This window comes from Eriocheir sinensis, chromosome 63 (genome assembly GCF_024679095.1).
Source record: "Eriocheir sinensis breed Jianghai 21 chromosome 63, ASM2467909v1, whole genome shotgun sequence".
Lineage (NCBI taxonomy): Eukaryota > Metazoa > Arthropoda > Malacostraca > Decapoda > Varunidae > Eriocheir > Eriocheir sinensis.
The window spans coordinates 6508650-6528282 of NC_066571.1; the positions used below are offsets into that span (position 1 = coordinate 6508650).

The following is a 19633-nucleotide window of genomic DNA, read 5'->3' on the forward strand; positions in this document are numbered from 1 at the left end:
CCTCTTTAATGATTTATTACAAACAAGCATTTAAATCTACAACAAGATGCAAAAAAAATGAAAGACCGCAACAGTCGGTAATATACATCATATAATTATTATACTGCACAGATTGAAGATGACTGCCTCCATTACTCTTACAATATGTTTTATATACATGTCTTGAGTGGGCTACTTAGCTTAATAATGCAATATTGAACTGGACATTACAGAGCAAGGCAATGGTGCCGGCAGCACGCTGGCCCCGTAGAGAACAGTTAACACTGGCCTCGGGAGCAGTGGCCCGGCTGGCGCTGCTCACTCTGTGTACTGTTATGGAAGGAATCTTTGCCACACCGGACACTCCTGCAGCTATCCTCACTTGCTGAGGTCAAATTGGTCCAACCTCTGCCTGTCCCTTTGACTAGTCATTGCCCCTAAAGGCAATTAAATTCAGTATTGGCTACATTAAACCTATGAATCAGTCAAAGAGACTCTCACTATGGGCCAAGAGCACCTGGGAACCCGATCCAAGGCTTTGCCCCGCTGGAAGCCCGCGCCAGCAGTGCTGTGCCGCCCCGCTGGCTCTGCCGGCTTGTGGCGCCTGCCTCTCCCACCACTGCAGTGTTGTGGTGGAGAGAGCAGGTCTGCACTAATATACTAAACTGGTACAGCTACAGTATGGAAGAGATTGGTTTTAAGTGTAATATCCAGGCATCTTTAGTTACAATAACAGATTTGCTCACCAAAAATTACCACCATCACATCAGAGTGGCTGCTGCCCACACTGAGCAGTGACAGGCTGGACAGTGCCGGCAGCGACCTCCCAACATGTGAATCTCAAGGCACCAATTTGAAGGATTTTGGTAAATACAACCAATGCTAGAGGTGGAGAACATATAACCCGAGGAAGACCACTTAGCTACAACAGCTTGTGAAAGACCTGAGCGCTACACTTAAGTATGTAAATCTAACACAACACAGCCTTAACTCAATGCTGCACATTATATACATAATTGCATATATACTTCAAAAAAATGAAAACCAAAGAATATCACAAACAAATATGTACAAGAATTAACAAAGACAAGGAATCACAGACACAATGATAAAAATAAATAAATTACAATAATAACCTTATTATTATAGTAATAATAGTAATGGTGTCCTGCAACAGTATTACATGAGGATTCTTGGCACGGTCTCCGGCAGCCACCTCTGCCTCTGCGCCGCGGGGCTGCTGGAGCCTCCGGCAGGCAATGCAGTTGTCAGAAATACTATAATTTGCTATTCAACTTCAAATGACTAGGCAAAGCTGAAGGTCAACCTGTAAAGTATGGAGACCCTTTTGTGCCTTTTACCAAGAAAGGGTTCAGCATTGTCTAGACTACAGAAAGCATTCTATTCTGTAGATTTGAAAATGAAAGTTTATCTATTTTCTCTGCATCGAAGTAGAACACTAGTAAATCCTGCCATCTTTGGTAAGACAGAAAACAGAGGGCAAGACCTGACTGCAGAGAAATATTCTAATGAATAAGTGATGTTTCCCTGGCAGCAGAAGCCGAGGACCCGGGCTGCTGGTTGACCTTGCTGTGCAGTCATGAGACAACAGCACATTCATACAAAACAAATCTATGTTCAAAGTAAGTTGAAACAACAAGGCAATGTCAGTTAACTGACTCTGCCACCTCCCAGGTCCTCTTGATCTTTTGGGTGCCAAGAACAGACAGAAATATGAAGAAATATAACTGATTACAATTAGCTAAATGAGATCATTACTGAAGTCGCCTGCTTTGCTACACACCCAGACTGGTTCCATCCTGGTGCATTAGAGTTTGTACTAAACTTTTATGTGCCTCACAGGAGGATTGTTTGATTCATAGGAATTCCCATTAAAATAAAAGAAAATAGCTTATACCTTTAGAAAAACCCTACACGTTAAGTATCATTGGTTCTTCTTTTGCAGGATAATAGGACTGATGCCCAACTTGGCTGTACCACCAAATGCAACATTTGGTAGAGAAATATCCTGAGCCAAAAAGGGAACAATATTTCCTTATACCATTCACTCTTTGGTTGTGAAAAGGCCTCAATAACATTTTGGAACAAGGTAAGTGAATGCAGTAGTCTCCATGTGGAAGGAGCAGTGATTCACTATAGCACAGCATGCTCATACTCAACACTCGCTGGTGTTGGTCACACCTCCTGTCAGCGTGTGAGGGATACAGATCTTTCCTCTCTGCCAGGCAGCCTCAACTCCCTTAGGGTGATGATGCTGCTATTATTGTGAAGAACAGCAGCAGCAGCAACCAAGTGCGCGCACACACACACACACACACACACACACACACACACACACATTTATGCATTATACGGTACATATATATTGAGTGCTCATCATAAATGTGTACCAGACACTCGGACCGGGATACATTTATTAGCATTTTTGTTTGTTAGTGCCCGTGCATTCCATCAGCCTTTAGCTGATAGTGACATGTTGTCCAGCTCACAGCCAATACACACACTCATTACTCTGATAGCTTGTGTTGTCACCGAGGTCTTTTTATGGTCAGTGCCCCCTCCTCCTCTTGGCCACATTGCCCTAGCTTTGGAGCCGGTACAACATTTATTACAGACAAGCATATATCTTTAACACCTCACACAGTAATATGGACCATTGGACTATGCAAGGCCAGGTACCAGATGCAGGAGGTTGTTGAGAAAGTTGGTGATATGATAGTCCTGTGCAGAGCTGGATGAGTCACCTTGAAGATGGCAACTGTGTAAACATACCCGAAGCCAAACCATATTCTAGTACTCCAAGACTGACAGTTTTTGAGAGTTGGGGATGTTCTTTTTTTAAAACCATCCAAGTCCTGGAGTAAAGTTTTCTTTGGAATACTAGGTCATATTTTGACTTCCAGCATATTTACACCATCATCTTTCAAGTGCCTCATCCAGATCCTCACAATGTTCACAAACAAATTGGTTTGAAGATTTCTTTTACTTGGGTTCCTAACCTTCCTTGCATGTTCTAGTTATCTGTGCTACCATTCAAGGCATCAAGAACTAATTTCTGTCCATAATAGTTGCAATACAAGCCCCAAATCAGAGGAACATCTGACCAGATGGAGGAGTGTGTCAACCAACAACACAAGTTCACTCACAACACAAGTTACCAATGTACTGAGGGTGACAGGCACACATCTATGATGACCACTGTACAGTACACACACATACACACACATCTTGGTGTGGTGCTGCACTATATACAGGGACGGACTTACTTCTTCATACTGTAAATTAAAGAAAAAATAAAAAAAAACTTTCCATGGTTCTTGGACATGAGACAAGAATGCATCACTCAAGCGTTCTGAGCATCACCAACTCCTTGTTGCCTGCCACAGAACCCATTATCTTAAGATTGCACAAAGTCCTTTGAATTTGCAAAAATATGCCATGCTTTTACTTGAATCATTGAGCAGGTTAGCTTAAGAGATCATAATGGATTTGATTAAACTTGATATATGTATAAACATATAACTCATTCCAAAAGTGAATTCACAGGAGAGGTATTTCACAATGTTTCTGGCACAACCTCCTGCTGACCAGCCCCGGCAGCTACAGCTTCTGCCGCTTGAAGGGCCTTGCTTGGCGTGCCACAGGCTGTGTCCCAGCTCCATGCCTCACTGCCCCCCCCTTTCTCCACTCTTTGGTAAACATTGGGGGCAACATGGAGAACATATCACTGGCCTCCCCCAAACACCCTTGTTGCCACACAATTGTCCAGTTTTACATTTGGTTTGCTACCGGAGTGTATGAGGGAGGCCAAGTAGGCTTTTCTGTGCCCTTTTGACTATCATCATGGGCAGTGATTTGATACATAACTAACAGTAGTAGCTGTGAGGTAGAGCGCACATGCTCTGTTGGTCTCAGACACAGGTGTTCGTAGTTGAGTCTGTTGAGAAAGACATGTGGAAAGGCTGCCACATGATCACTCACTGTGGTGTGCAGGCGATATTAACGTAAAGTCTTTGCATAGTGTGTAAGGCCTGCACAAAATTCAGTGAAGCAGCAGCTCACAGACAAAAATTTACCTTTTTCAAGAATAAAGAGTCCCCTCATTGAGAACTCCACATTGTGCAAGATCTTTTATAGTGCATTCTCAGTGTAGCACTCACCATCAACTGATGCATTGGCTATGACATAAAGCTTTTCAGTATATATTTTTATACACTAAGCAGCTGCTTTGATTCAAAAAATACTTTCTTCCATCATAAGTAATTTCCTCACTTAAACTCGGGTCCACCAACAAAATATCAAAACCACATTTGGTCCGAAGACTAAACTGGCAATCAATTCCTTCCAGAGCCTCCCGGTGTGGGTGGAGGGCCTAGCAGCGGGATGAGGCAACGTAAAAGCTTCCCCTCAGACTTCCTCTCCATCAAGCTCGGCATACTGGCGGAGGCAAGAGAGGGCATAGACTAGCCTCTCCCGTACCATTGCATCGCAGCCAATCTCTGCCAGCTGGGAGAGGCGGTAAGTGAAGGATTGCCGGTCACTGCTGATGAACATGATGCTCACATCAGACCGCTCACCAGCAATCACTATCTTGGTGTGGTCCTTGAAGAAGTTAATCTGTGGAAAAAAAGTGTAGCTAGTATCACATGAAACTAATTATGTACTATAGTCAGTGGCATGAGAGCCGGCGGGGATAATCCTTCTGGGATAGACTCGCTTGGGTGATGGTCTCTGCGCTGTTCATTGGCCTGTTGTTTACTACATTTAATATGCGGCAAATTCTGTTTTCCATGACATAGCCTATTATCTCTCACTCTCTGCTACCTGCTACTTTCACCCCCCACCCCCCACCCCCCCTCACAGGGAGTTCCCATTGGGAACTGGTGTCGCAGCTATAGAAAATAAAGAATTCTTTCAGCTTGCCACTTGTTTCATTAATTTAATTCTGCCTCAATGAAACACTTCAAGTGATTTTTTTTTCTTATAAAATGAGAGGAGAAAGTGTTATTATTGTATTATATTATTTTAAGAGAAAGAGAAGCAGGAAAAAGGAAGAAACTGGAGCATTTCAGGACAATGCATAGAGAAAAAATAAGGTAGAGGCACCCCTGCCCCGTCAACTGTGAAGCAGGCATCAAGAGAAATGGATATATTCAGAGTTGCTAGCCAGCGTGTGTCACCACTGACCACATCTTTGTGCCCAAGAAGCTTGAACTGGTCTTTTAATTATAAAGTACCTGTGTTATTAACAAAAGTATTACTTATTGTATTGAAGTGTAATTGTTACAAGTCCCAGAGAAACACAGGTAACTTACAATAACTGAAAGAATAGTTCAAGCTTCTTGGGCACAAAGACATAGTCGGTGGTGACACCTGGAAGGAAGGAATATACCCCATTGAATTATAACAGCATTGCACTTTAGGGAAACAAAAACAGAAAAGACCATGTCACATAAAGCATTGCATCAGAGAGGCAAAGACATTGGCAAAAACAAATAACCTAGTACAGACAACAAACAAGGCATACTCCAGAATGGGAGCATGCATGCACTTACCTGGAAAGTGCCATTGCTTAATTGCATGATAATGGACTTCGGGGTTCGGTCCCAACGCCTCACATGAGGGATGACGGCTCCACGGCCCACCACCACCCGGCTGCTGCGTGTGTCACCGGCCTCCGTCAAGTTCTCCTCCATGTAGGTGGCAAAGTAGCGGAGGAGCTGGTAGCGGTCCTGCAGCCAGACAGGCAGCGAGCTTGCCTGGTGCACCAGGAGCCGTCCGGTTGAATCAGTGAACTCCACTCGGCTGACAAACAAACAAAAACAGTTTAGGATGGAGTTCTGCAAGGACATTAGTAAGTCTACATGTAACAAAATATGGAAGAAGTTTGTAATCTCTTGTGCTTTTTATACCTAAGAGGCTTTCAGAATTTTTTTTAATTGTGCAAGGAAGAATAGCATTTTCCTTCAATATGGTTTTGAGGTATGGCCAGTTAATATTTAATTCAATCACTAAATACTGTCACTGTAAGCACTACTACATACAGAGAATTGTATAGAATCAATTCATTGCTCTTGTATTATGCCGTGGATTGTCTCAAGGAACTGAACTTGCATCGATCGGTGAGACAAGTGATAACAGCTGTGGTGGGACTCACTTTTTGTCTGGACTTATGCTGATCCTGGTGAGGTCATTGAAAAAGACACCCACACAGTTGTCCGACAGCTGGTAGCCAAAACCATACTTGTTGGAGTAGTCAATCCACTTGGAGATGAAGAGAGGCGTGTGACTTAGGACAGCAGGGTTGGTGCTCATATCTGTGGGTGCAAGACCATGAGAGAGACTGTAACATATGAAGGCTGGATGTAATATGTTGTGGTTAAGAGGAAATGTTTACTGGATGAGGGTAATGTCAGTATAAATCCTTCCTCTGAGTATTTTTCAAAGTACAGAAAGTCCTAGATCATGATAGCTTATTGTTTGGGTTGCCAATTCACAATTTACTAACTAAATACCAGAGGCAAGATGCACACAGCTGTTTATTACTATCAATGGGCTTGCTAATGAGTCATGAAGGAAGTGCTTTTCATAAAACTGGGTTGTAGGGAGAAAAATTGATGAGTATTGCTCTAAATTTCTAAAATATATTGGACATCTGTGTCAAAGTCTCTAAAGATAATTGTAATACTTTAATTTAAGGTAATTTATGGTTCATCCAATCTTTAACATAACACTGGTGGGGAATGCTGACCATCAGGCATGTTGTCCAGACAAGCTGCCAGTAGGTTGTAGAGGGTCCCTGAGGTGACGTCCCTCTTCTTGGCCGCCACTGCTGTGCTTGCCGAGCCCTTGTTGTCTGTGGCGCAGATCACCGAGGACAGCTTTTGCCGCAGGCAAGAGGACAAGGTGCCCCCTGACTCCTTCTTGCGATTCTCCTCCTTGGAGCCCGGAATTATGACAGGGCGGGTAGGGGGAGGACTGCCCATGCCAAGACCACCCTCCAGTATGGATATCTGCAACAAGTAAATATGTATATGTATAAACACACACACACACACACACACACACACACACACACACACACACTGACAGTGCAGAAACTAAAAACTTCCTTCACAAGGAAAACAATGGATGTGACTGCTCCTTTTTGTTGTTCCCTTGACATGATATGTCCATACTTGAATACACATTCAGCTGCCCAAAGTAGAACAAGATAAAGTGTAAGGCAAATGTGCTAACACCTGAGAAACTCAATTAAGAGGTAATACTTAATGTTTTTGGACTTTACAACAACACAAACTCAGAAAATAAGTTTGCAAAATTCATATGCAACACAGTTAGATGAATTAATATGATTCCATCTGTGATTGTGTCATCTGATGTGCATGGCTACACACAACCCTCACAAGTAAGCCTCAAAAACACAAAAAGTGGAGCAGCCACATACAATGTTAAAATAATGGACTGTGTTGCCTCCCTCACCTTATCCGACGCTGGCTTCTGGTTGGGGATGCGCAGGGTGGAGACGGAGGAGGTGATCTTCTTGATATCCTGGCAGAGTGGGTGTTGCTGTTGTGACTGTGACTGGGGCAGTGGGGGCGGGTGCTGGAGCTGCTGCTCAGGCATCGACACAGACTTGCCAATCACCTCCAGCCCAAACTTAGGAGGCTGAGTGCACGCAGACACTGGCAGGGACGTCGGCACCACACCTGCGAGCAACACCAGAGTCAAGCCTAGCCGTCACCAAGCAGCCTTGTGTGCCCCCATCAGTTCATGCAACACTGATTTGATACAAGGTGTGTTCCAGAGGGGGAAAAGCCACTTGCATTGTGAAAGTGGCTTGCTTAAATCAAGCATAAATTTTCATAAATTCATTAATTAAGTTCATAAATTAAGGGGTTATGGTATGGTGTCTGAGAGGAAGAACTTCTCAAAGCTTTTTAATTTTCTCTTATGTAAAATAAAAGTGGCACTATTTCCTGTGACAACATGACATGTGAAATAAGTGGGAAAAGAAGGCTCTGGACTCCTGAACCAGACCTCCCAAACTTCAATTCATCCGCTCAAATGGTTGGGATATGACTGTGAAAGGACACCCTGAGTGGCCTCACGCGGCGCCCACCGCCACCCACCTGCCGTGAAGAACTCGTGGCTCAGGAGCTGGTCCAGGCGGGGCCGCGCGCTGGGGTCCGGGTGCAGGAAGCGGCGGATGAGGTGGCGGGCGGCGTCGCTCACGAGGGGCGGGATGACGTACTTGTTGGTGGTGATGCGCGCGTACGTCTCCTTCAGCGTGTCCGTCTCGAAGGGCGGCTGACCCACCAGGAGCGCGTACCTGCCGGCAGACACACCCACACGCGGTGAAGTGGTTGACGGTCGTGCACTAAATTACTAAATGATACGTAATTGCCAATCAACTCAGTCGCTTACCTAGAGGCGACACAATTACGAGTATAATTCAGAGGAACAGATGATAACAGCAATCATCATTAGTGTGTGTGTGTGTGTGTGTGTGTAAATCAATGATATGTCCGGGCGGCACGTACATGATGCATCCCATGGCCCAGATGTCGGCGTCGTAGGAGTGGCCGAGCTTGTTGAGCACCTCAGGGGCGATGTAGTTGGGCGTGCCGCAGATGGTCCTGCTGGGGTGGGAAGGAAAATGAGGATGAATCTTTACGGAGAAACAGACAAATACTTGTAAGCCTACACAAGAACAAGAGATCCGCGTATTGGCCTACAAAAATTAATGTGATAAGGCTTCTCTAAAGGAAATCAAGGAGTATAAGAAACGTGATGTACAGTGTTTTCAACCACACGAAATCTGAAGGAAAACCAGTCGTGATGAAGGGGAGTGGAGTTTTTTTCAGCCAGTCTCAAAATAGGAATGAAAAACTATCACAATCAAAGGGAGGGGAAGGAGTGGCGGTGGCGATGGGGATAATTTTAAGGCAATACTGAACCGATAAAAAAAATATAAAAAAATGCACGCGTTATGGAAAATATGAACATACCACACAACACACCAAACTGTACAATGTGACTAACGGATACATAAGACAAACGAATAAGTAGGACCGTTGCAAAGGCTAAGCTACGGAACACCCCGCATCACAATTAGCAACACCGCGTCAAGAAGCAACACTCGGCATGAATCTCAGGTGTCAGTGTACTGGCCACGTGACTACTCCACCCCTCCGCCCATGTCTCGTTCTCCGACCCCCGCCCGTAAATCAGAATGGAGGGGGCATGGAGACAGCAGGACACAGACTTCACATGCACCACACTCGGCCTCGGTGCTCGGATCCTTAAGCCTTCAGAACCGGCACAGTCTGGTTGGTTCAGTTAAGTTCAGTTAAGTTAGTTCAGATAAGTAAGTTCAGTTAAGTAAGTTCAGTTAAGTAAGTTCAGTTAAGTAAGTTCAGTTAAGTAAGTTCAGTTAAGTAAGTTCAGTTAAGTAAGTTCAGTTAAGTAAGTTCAGTTAAGTTAGCTCAGTTAAGTCAATTAGTTCAGATAAGTTAATTAGTTCAGATAAGTTAATTAGTTCAGATAAGTTGGTTCAGCTAAGTTGGTTAAGTTAAGTTGGTTCAGCTAAGTTGGTTCAGCTAAGTTGGTTCAGCTAAGTTGGTTCAGCTAAGTTGGTTCAGTTAAATTGGTTCAGATAAGTTAGTTCAGATAAGTTAGTTCAGTTAAGTTAATTCCTCGAGATGTAACAGTTTTTCTTTCTGTTCTTTCTTTCGGAGTTTCTTTTTCGTGTTCCCCTTTTCTCTATTTTCTTTTTAATCTTTTTCTTTCTTCACCTAGTTACTATTCTCTCTTTGAGGGGAGGAACGACTCATGAACTCCCTGAATGAGCACGTACCCTGACGCCTGATTTTTTAAAGGTCACTCAACAATACCTAGTGTGGCCGATTCGTCTTTTTTAACCCGTTTTTCAAGGCGTGATTAGTTGGTTTATTATATCACTTTATGACTCCAGTTTGTAACACGACTTAACTGTAAAAATCAAACAATTGTAACTACCGTAACTATGTCCCAAAGATGGAATTAAAAGGCCAGACTAGCCGCAAAACTTAATATATACTAATACGACGTTAAGAAAATCTGGCGTGAGAATTATAACAAACGGCCACCTCTTTTGATTCTTTTTTTAGGAGCAGCGAGTAGCGGGTTTTTTTTATTATTGGTTTCCTTTTTTTGTGTGTGCCCTTGAGCTGTCTCCTTTGTTGTAAAAACAAACAAAAAAAAAACAGGCCAGGAAGGGTGCAGGGAGGAGTCAAGCAAGGATCAGGGAGTGAGGAGGAAGCAGAAGTGACGAGCAAGGGGGCAAGAAAGAGACGGAAGCGAGAGTTAAGGACGAGACGTGATGAGTGAGGGCGGAGGGCAAGCAGGACCAAGGATGATAAATGAGAGCAAAATTAGGCAAGGAAGATAAGAAATGGGTTTAAGTAGGGAAGATTACAGGAAAGGAAGGGGTGGGAGGACGTGCGAGAAAGAAGGGACCTAAAATACATACAAGGGGTGAGGAACTGAGAAACTAGAGAAATAATAAAATAAAAAAATGAGAGAGAGAGAGAGAGAGAGAGAGAGAGAGAGAGAGAGAGAGAGAGAGAGAGAGAGAGAGAGAGAGAGAGAGAGAGAGAGAGAGAGAGAGAGAGAGAGAGAGAGAGAGAGAGAGAGAGAGAGAGAGAGAGAGGATGGTACAAAAATATGCAATAAGGGATGAAAAAATAGAAAACTAAGGATAAAGAATAAAATGACACACACACACACACACACACACACACACACACACACACACACACACACACACACACACACACACACACACACACACACACACACACACACACACACACACACACACACACACACACACACACACACACGCACACACACCACAGACACACACACACACACACACACACACACACACACACACACACACACACACACACACACACACACACACACACACACACACAATGAGGACACACACACACAGACACACACACACAAACACACGAGGGGACACACACACACAGACACACACACACACACAGCGATGCACACACACGTGGACACACACACTGCGGGGGACACACACACACAGACAGTTAGGAAGACAGACAGACAGGTTAGGAAGGACAGACACACACACACACATGATTACACACACACAGGTACACACACACACACACACAAGGTTAGGGAGTCACAGGAAGGTTATGGAGAGACAGGAAGATTAGGGAGAGACAGGAAGGTTAAGGGACGGGAAGGTTAGGAAGGGACAGGAAGCTTAGGGAGGGACAGGAAGACAAGGAAGGGACAGGAAGACAAGGAAGGGACAGGAAGACTAGGAAGGGACAGGAAGACTAGGAAGGGAAAGGAAGGCTAGGAAGGGACAGGAAGGTTAGGGAGGGACAGGAAGGTTAGGAAGGGACGGGAAGGTTAGGGAGGGACAGGAAGACTAGGAAGGGAAAAGAAGGTTAGGGAGGGACAGGAAGACTAGGAAGGGAAAAGAAGGTTAGGGAGGGACGGGAAAGTTAGGAAGGGACGGGAAGGTTAGGGAGGGACAGGAAGACTAGGAAGGGAAAAGAAGGTTAGGGAGGGACGGGAAGGTTGGGGAGGGACGGGAAGGTTAGGTTGGTATTGTCAAGCGCTCCACCCGGGGAAAGGGGAAGAGGGGAGGGGAAGGTAGAAAAGAGACGGGTGAGGGGAAGAGGAAAGGAGAAGGTAAGGGAGAGGGGAAGAGAGAAGGGGAACATCACATACTTCAAAAGGCCGAAAAAGAGATCAATCGGGTAGAGAACAAATGTTAAACTACCACCAGGGTCATTAAACTACTCTTAGAAATGCCCACCAAAACAACTACGAAAAGTTTAAGAATATGACCCTTAGCGCCGAGTGACACTTAGATTAGAAAAAAATATTAAAATGGCCTACACACACACACACACACACACACACACACACACACACACACACACACACACACACACACACACACGAGAGGGCAATGCATCTTCATCTTCCCTCTGGCGTGTTTTTTTTTTTCTTACATTTTTTTTTTTTTTTACTGTTCTGGCAATTTACCGGAAGATGAAGCTGGCAAAAAGTCGCCTTCACACTTGTAACGTCCTATCTACCTGTCTAACTATCTACCAGCCTGCCAACCTGCCTATCTGCTTACCTGCCTACCAGTAACTACCTGCTTGCCATTCAAATATTACACGAGGTCATTGAAATAGGTAGTTTTGTTTCTATGGAAGTTTCGTTGTTTCTCGTCTTTTTTCTCATTATTATTTTTTTTCCTCTCCTCAGCCTTCTTTTTACTTCCTCTTCCTCCTCCTTCACTGCTTCTTTAATCTTTCTTTCATCTTTTTTCTTCCTCCTCCTCCTCCTCCACTACTTTTTTCTTCTTCTTTTTATCTTTTTCTTCCTCCTCCTCCTCATCTAACGGGCGCCCAGGACATCAACATCTCTTTCTCCTCCTCCTCTTTATCTTCCTCCCACCCTCCTCCTGTCTCCTCTTCTTCCCCCCTCCACACACCTGATCTAACGGGAGCCTGGGACATCCTGCCGCGTGGAGAAGGCGTCGAACTCCCTCCCTCCTTCCCTCCCTCCCTCCCTCTCATCGGCCACTCTCACCGCCGCGGGCCGACACTCACTCTCGCTGACCGACACTTTCTCACGGCCACTCCCTCTCACTCCCGCCCGGTCACTTTCTCACGGGGAGGGAAGGTGAGAGGAAGGGAAGGTGATGGGAAGGCGGCGGGAATGTCTCCGAGCGCCCCCTTCCCCTCGGGCTGAAAGGGGAAGAGGAAGGAGAGGGGGGGAGGGTAAAAGGGATGAAGGAGAAAACGAAGGAAGGGAAGAGGGAAAAGATGTGTCCGAGCGTTCCCTTTCCTTCGGCTTGAAAGTTAATTAAGAAAGGGGAAGAGTGTGAGGGAAAAAAGGAACGGGGAAGGGGAAGAGGGAAAGGAGAGGGGAGGAAAAGGATTAAGGGAAGGGGAAGAGGGAAAGGAGAGGGGAGGAAAATAAATAAAGGGAAGGGGAAGAGGGGAAGAAGAAAAAGAGGAAAGGGGAGAGAGCGAGAAGGACTTGGGTGTCTTTTTTGTTTCTTTTCTCTCTCTCTCTCTCTCTCTCTCTCTCTCTCTCTCTCTCTCCGCACAATTACCTTCCCCCTCCCTCCCCCTCCCCTTCCTTCCCCTCCCATCATCGACTACAGTTCCCATCATTACATTGCTAACATCAACATCACCACCATCAACCAGGGCAATTCCCCGTTCCCCCTTCCTTCCCTTCCCCCCTTCCTTCCCTTCCCCTCAACACAACACGGTCAAAAAAATAACACTAATAAAAAATCCCAGCGCGTCTTCAAATCGCTAACCACATCAATTCCCTCGTCCCTTCCATAACGGGCTGGTGCTACGGTAGTCTCGGCTTGGGTTAGGAGTGTGGGGCAGGGAGGAGTTAGAAATATAGGAGGAAGGAAAGGTGGGTAAGGAAAGAGAGAGGGGAAGGGAAAGGATGGAAGGAAAGAGAGGGAGAGAGGGGAAACATGATGAAGGTAGAGAAGAAAGATGTGACAAAAAGATGAAGTTAGGGGAGGAAATGGTAGAAAAGGAGGGAAAAAAATGAAGCTAAAGAGGGAGAGAGGAAAAGAGATAACCCCAAGGAAGAAAGAATAAGGAAGATAGGATAGGAAAGAAAGAGAGAGAGAAAAGATTAAGATAAGGAAGAAGAGGTGGGAGGAAAAGACATGGAGCTAAGAAAGGAGAGACCTGAAAGGGAAAGAGATGAAGCTGGGAAAGGAGAGAGATAAGAGATAAATGAAGAAGGATGCAGCTAAATAAAGGAAGGGAAGAGAAAGGAGACGAGAAAGAAGAGATAGACGCAAAGGGACAGAAGTAAACAGAGAGATAACTGGGGAAATGGAGATGGAAATGGAAGAGAAGGAGAGGCGAGAGAGATGGATAAGGAGTCGTGAGGAATTAAGGAAGGAAAAAGAAAGAGAAAAGGGAAATAAAGAGAGGGGAAAGGAAAGGGGACTGAGGTAAAAAGGGAGAGATAACCGGTTTTGGAAATTGAAAAGGAAAAGGGTAATTACAAAAAAAAGAAAATGGAAGAGGAAAAAGAGATGGGTGAGGAGTTGAAAAGTTGAGAAGAGAGAGAGAGAGAGAGAGAGAGAGAGAGAGAGAGAGAGAGAGAGAGAGAGAGAGAGAGAGAGAGAGAGAGAGAGAGAGAGAGAGAGAGAGAGAGAGAGAGAGAGAGAGAAAAGTGATGAGGAAAAAGATGGAGATAAACGAGAATAGAGAAGATGGAATTAGAGATGAGAATGGAGGAAAGGAAACAAGAAAAAAAGGAATAGATGAGGGGCTGAGAGAGAGAAATTAGGGAGGGAAAAAGAGGGAGATGAAGGGAGTTGAGAAAAAAGGGAGAGATAACGGGTTCGTGAACTAAAAATGGAGCAGGGGGAATTAGACGAAAATGGAAGAAAAAAGAAAGGAAAGGAGAGGGAGAGGGAGGGGAAGACTGAGGCACCTAATGATAGTTTTAGAAAAGGGTTCAGAAGAGGATGAAGAAGAGGGGGAACTAAGTAAAGGGGGGAAAGGAAAATGGAAGGGAAGTATGGAAGGAAGGGGGAAAAATAGGAGTCAGGTGAAACGAAAAGGAAAGTGGACGAGAGGAAAATAAAAGACGGTGAGAGAAAAAGAGAAAAGAAAAGGAAAAAAGATAAGATAAGGAGTCTAGTGAAAGAAAGGGAAAGTGGACGAGAGGAAAAAAAGAGAAGAGAAGGACGATGAAAGGGAAGAAGGAGAGAAAAAATGAGAGAATACGACAATAAAGAGGAGAGAGAGAGAGAGAGAGAGAGAGAGAGAGAGAGAGAGAGAGAGAGAGAGAGAGAGAGAGAGACCGTTGTGAAAATGAGGGATAATGAAAGGAAGAGGTGGACGGGAAAAGAGAGGAAGAATGTGATGGATGAAGGTGGAGGAGGAAGAGGAGAAGGAGGAGGAAGGAAAAGAAGAGGGAAGAAGCACTGGAGGAAATGGAGATAATGAGGGAGGAAAAAAGATGAGGAAATATACACGAGGGAAGAATTTGATAGATGGAGGAAAGGGAGGAGGAGGAAGAGGAGGAGGAGAAAATCGAGGGTCTAAGAGCTTATGAAAATGAGATTGAATGAGGAGCGAAAAATTGAGGGTGAGATAAATGAGACGTTTGATAGGCAGGTATGAGATAGGGAGGGAAAGGGAAGGGGGGGAGGGGAGGGTAAGAAAGGTAAATGAAGGTAAGAAAGAAAGAGAAAGAAGGAAGAGGAAGATACAAGAGTGCGGAGAGAGGAAGAAGGAAAGAAGTTATGTGAAGAAAGGAAAGATGAAAAGGGAAAAGGAAGGAAAAATACAGGACAGGATGATGAAAATGGAGAAAAAAGGAAAGATGAGGGAAGGAAAGGTAAATGAAGGGAGAGAAAAGGAAGGAAAGAGGATTAGAAGACTGAGAAGAGGGGGAGGAGAGGGAAAAGTAGAAGGGAAAAAAATGGAAAGGTTGAGAAAGTTAAGGGAGGAGAAGGGAAGGGAAAGGAAGGGAAAGGAAGGGAAAGGAAGAGAAGAAAAGGGAAGGGAAAGGAAAAGAAGGGAAGGGAAAGGAAGAGAAGGGAAGGGAAAGGAAGAGAAGGGAAGGGAAAGGAAGAGAAGGGAAGGGAAAGGAAGAAAAGGGAAGGGAAAGGAAGAGAAGGGGAGTGAGAAGAACAGAGAAAGAGTAGATAAGGGGTTAAGAAGATAAAAATGAAAAAAAACAAGAATAGGTAAAGGAAGAAAGAGGACTATATGGAGAAAGAAATGGAAAAGAAAGGGAAAATGGAAAGAAGAAAAGGAGAAAAGGAGTTGAGAAGAAAAAGCGAAAAACCGGGACAGAGAAATGAAAAAAATAGCGTAAAAGAGAAAAAGAAAATGTATAAGAAAAAGAAAAAGGAATAGCTGGGAGCGTAAAGAAGGAAGGAATGAGGAAGATGGATAATTTGATAAGAAAAGGGGAGAAGGGGAGAGAATTATTGACAGGCAGAGAGATAAGGAAGGAGAAAAGGAGGAAAGGAAAGGACGAAAGGAAGGAAGAGAAGGATAAGACGGTAAAAGGAGGTAAATAGGGAACAGTCTGAGGGAAGGTAAGAGGAAAGAGGGGAGGAAAGAAGAGGGAAGGGAGGAGGAAAGAAAGGGAAGAAGGAAAAATAGATGAGAGTTGTGTGGAGAGAGAAAGGATGAAAAGGAAGAAGAAGAAAGTGTAGGACAGCATGATAAAAATGGAGGAAAGATAAAAGAATAAAGGAAGATTGAAAACGAGGAAGGAAGATGTGTGAAGGGGGAAAGAGGAAGAGGAAGAAAGACAGAGTAAAGAACTAGGAATAGGTGTTAAAGGAGGAAGAGGAAGAGGGAAGGAAGAATTAGGGAAAGGCGTGAGAAGGGAAGAAAAGGAAAGGAGAACTAGAATTAAGCGTGAGAAAGGAGGAAGAGGAAGAGGGAAAGAGGAAGAGGAAGGAAGAACTAGAGAAAGGCGTGTAAAGAGGAAGAGGAAGAAGTGAGGGAGAGGCGTGTGAAAGAAGGAATTAAGAGGAAAAGAGAATAAGGGAAAGACGAATAGAGGGAAGAAGAGGAAGAGGAAGAACTAGAAATAAGCATGTGAAAGGAGGAAGAGGAAGAAGGATTGAGTAAGAGGAAGAACCAGAGAAAGGCGTGTGTAAATCCAAAGAGGAAGAGGAAGGAGAAAGTGGAAGAGGAAGGCGTGAGGGACAGGTGTGTGAGGGGAAGGTCCACGCGGCCTCCCACGACTAATTTTACCTGTTCAGCCCCTCACCTCAGCCCACCTCACGCGCAGGTAAGGAAGGAGGCCGCGTTTTAAAGGGGATGTGGTGGAGACGAGGGGAGGTGGAGGAGGAGGTGGTGGATGAGGAGGGGAAGGAGAAGTGGTGGTAACGAGGGGAGGTGAGATGGAGGAGGTGGAAGAGGAGGGGGGGAAGGGGGGAAGCCAACAGTGCATGAGGGACAGAGAAGGAAGGCTAGTAGGGAAAGTAGACGAAAACTACTACTACTACTACTACTACTACGACTACTACCACTACCACTACTACTACTACTACCACTACTACTACTACTACTACTGCACTTAATGTATGGGATTAAGAAACGAGACATTTAAAAAAGGTGAAAAAGAAAACAACAACAACAACAACAACCTTCTCCACCAACCTCCCTCGCTCCACCAACTCCACCTTCCCGCATACACACCTTTACACATTCCTCCACAACGCACCTTTATTATCAGACCTGCAACCGTGACATGCATTCCACACTTCTGCATCCTCCACTACCTCCACCTCCCTCCACCACCTCCTCATCTCCCAGCCTCACCAACAACATCCCCCTTCATCTCCCACTCTCAGCCTCCATCTCCACTTCTTCCTCATCTCCATCCCTTAGTCTCCATCTCCCCTACTCCCTCATCTCCCACCCTCAGCTTCTCATCTCCCACTTCAAACCTCATCTCCCACCCTCACTCTCCCCCTCCTCCCCCACTTCTCTCCTCCACCCCCCTCCATTTCCCCTTCATCTCCTCCCTCACCTCCTCACCTCCCTCTCTTAGCATCCACTTCATCTCCCACCTTTACCCTCCACCTCCTCTTCCACTTACCTCCCCCATTCTCCCCCTCTCCTTCCACCACCCCCCATCCGCCTGACCTAACCCCCTCAAGCAAGCACCGGGTCTGAGGGAGTGACCTGACCTCGGCCGGGTGATGGGAGGGCACCCCTTGACCTATCTCAGCAAGGTCAGGGGGCAGAGGTCATGGGGAGGAAGGGGGGGGAAGGGAAGCATCAGTCTCCCCCCCCTCCCCCCTCCCCCCCTGACTAGCGTTTTATCAGAGAGGAAGCGGAGATAATGAGTGGCACAAGACCGCTTTCTATTCCTCGTTAGTAATAATAATAATAATAATAATAATAATAATAATAATAATAATAATAATAATAATAATAATAATAATAATAATAGTGGTAGTAGTAGTAGTAGTAGTAGTAGTAGTAGTAGTAGTAGTAGTAGTTTGGCTATTCCTTCTATTCGGTTTTGCAGGCGTAGCGGTTAGTGGGCTATTTTTTTGTGTGTTTCTTTTCTTTGTTTACTCTCCTTGAGCTGTTTCCTTTGCCGTAAAAAAGTAGAAGTAGTAGTAGTAGTAGCAAACACGATGATACTCAAACAAATATAACTACTACTACAACTAACACAACAACAACAACAACAACAACAACAACAACAACAACAACTACTACTACTACTACTATCACTACTACAACTAACAACGACCACCACCACCACCACTCCTATAATATAATGTCCCACGCCTCTTTTTTTATCTTCCTCTTGGTTCCTCTTATCGGGCCGCGGCATTCTCGGGGACCGCCTCTCTTGATTTCCTTAGTTGCTAATCTCCTACGACTGCCATCTCCATCATAGTCTTCCATTCTTACGACGACGCTTATTAGGTTTTTGTACAAGTTCCTCTCTCGCTCTCCTTCGTAACCTCCTCTCTCTTTCTCTCTCTCGGTTTCTTGACTCGGTTTTTCAGTTACATTCTCTCTCTCTCTCTCTCTCTCTCTCTCTCTCTCTCTCTCTCTCTCTCTCTCTCTCTCTCTCTCTCTCTCTCTCTACCTGCCTTCTCCTCCACTTCTTTCTTTTTTCCTCCTCCTCCTCCTCCTCCTCTTCCGTCTCTTCTTCCTCCTCCTTCTCACTTACATCCAACGTTATCATTCCCATTATATTACCCGCCGCCTTCACTCCTCCTCCTCCTCCTCCTCCTCCTCCTCCTCTTCCTCCTCTTCCTCCTCCAGCAAACATCATCATTATTCATCACCGCTACCGCCGTCACCACCACCACCACCATCACCTCCACCTCCTCCTCCTCCTCTCCTTCCTCCTCCTCCTTCCTCCTTTTCCAGCGCCACTCTCACCCTACTTCTTCGCCTCTCATCTTGACCTTGCTCTTTCGAAGTCTCACCTCCTTTCCTCCTCTTTCCTTCCTCTCCTCTTCCCCTCCCTTCCCACTCCACCCTTAAATCCTATTACCGGCTTTGCTACCTGCGTGTGGCACTCCCGCGGGTTACTGGCACTGAAGGGCTTGATGGGGGGGCAGGAGGAGGCTTGGGGTCAGTGCTACATATGGTGGACTTAGGATGGCACTCTTACGTTCAGGGACTCGCACTGAAGTAAAGGTATTTGACTTAAGTGTAGTCAGTCATAGGGTTTAGGAGTTATTCTTATGATAGGTTGGTACTCTTAGGATTAGGAGTTTCTTTTAGGCCTTATGAGCAACTTTTAAGTTCAGAAAATCGGTATTAGGTTTAGGTTATGACTGTAGGGTTTAGGGATTCACTCTTAAGTTCTGAGAGCAAATTTTTGGGTTGTGAAATCGGGCTTTTAAATTCGGGTTGTCATTCTTAGGCTAAAGGAATCTCTTAGGGTTAGGGAGCCAGTCTTAGGGGGCAGGAAGGGAGTGATTGGGTTACACTAGTTCATTAAGGTGACGGCGACTCTGAGGTATGAGGGAACACTCTTTAGAATAGTCTTAAAAAGTGGCCCCGTGTAAGTA

At 45.1% G+C, this 19633-nt stretch overlaps 1 protein-coding gene across 1 annotated transcript in view; it reads right to left on the reverse strand.

Annotated features, from left to right (window-relative positions):
• Window positions 1–19633, reverse strand: part of LOC126986788 (serine/threonine-protein kinase plk-2-like) — a 132945-nt gene continuing 113312 nt past the window's right edge. The window contains exons 4-10 of the mRNA XM_050843159.1: window positions 8544–8734; window positions 8133–8332; window positions 7483–7709; window positions 6752–7013; window positions 6158–6317; window positions 5556–5805; window positions 1–4617 (exon numbers count right to left, since the gene is read on the reverse strand). Of these exons, the coding sequence (XP_050699116.1) occupies window positions 4408–4617; window positions 5556–5805; window positions 6158–6317; window positions 6752–7013; window positions 7483–7709; window positions 8133–8332; window positions 8544–8734 (1500 nt within the window). The 3' untranslated portion in view covers window positions 1–4407. The remainder of the gene's footprint in view (window positions 4618–5555; window positions 5806–6157; window positions 6318–6751; window positions 7014–7482; window positions 7710–8132; window positions 8333–8543; window positions 8735–19633) is intronic.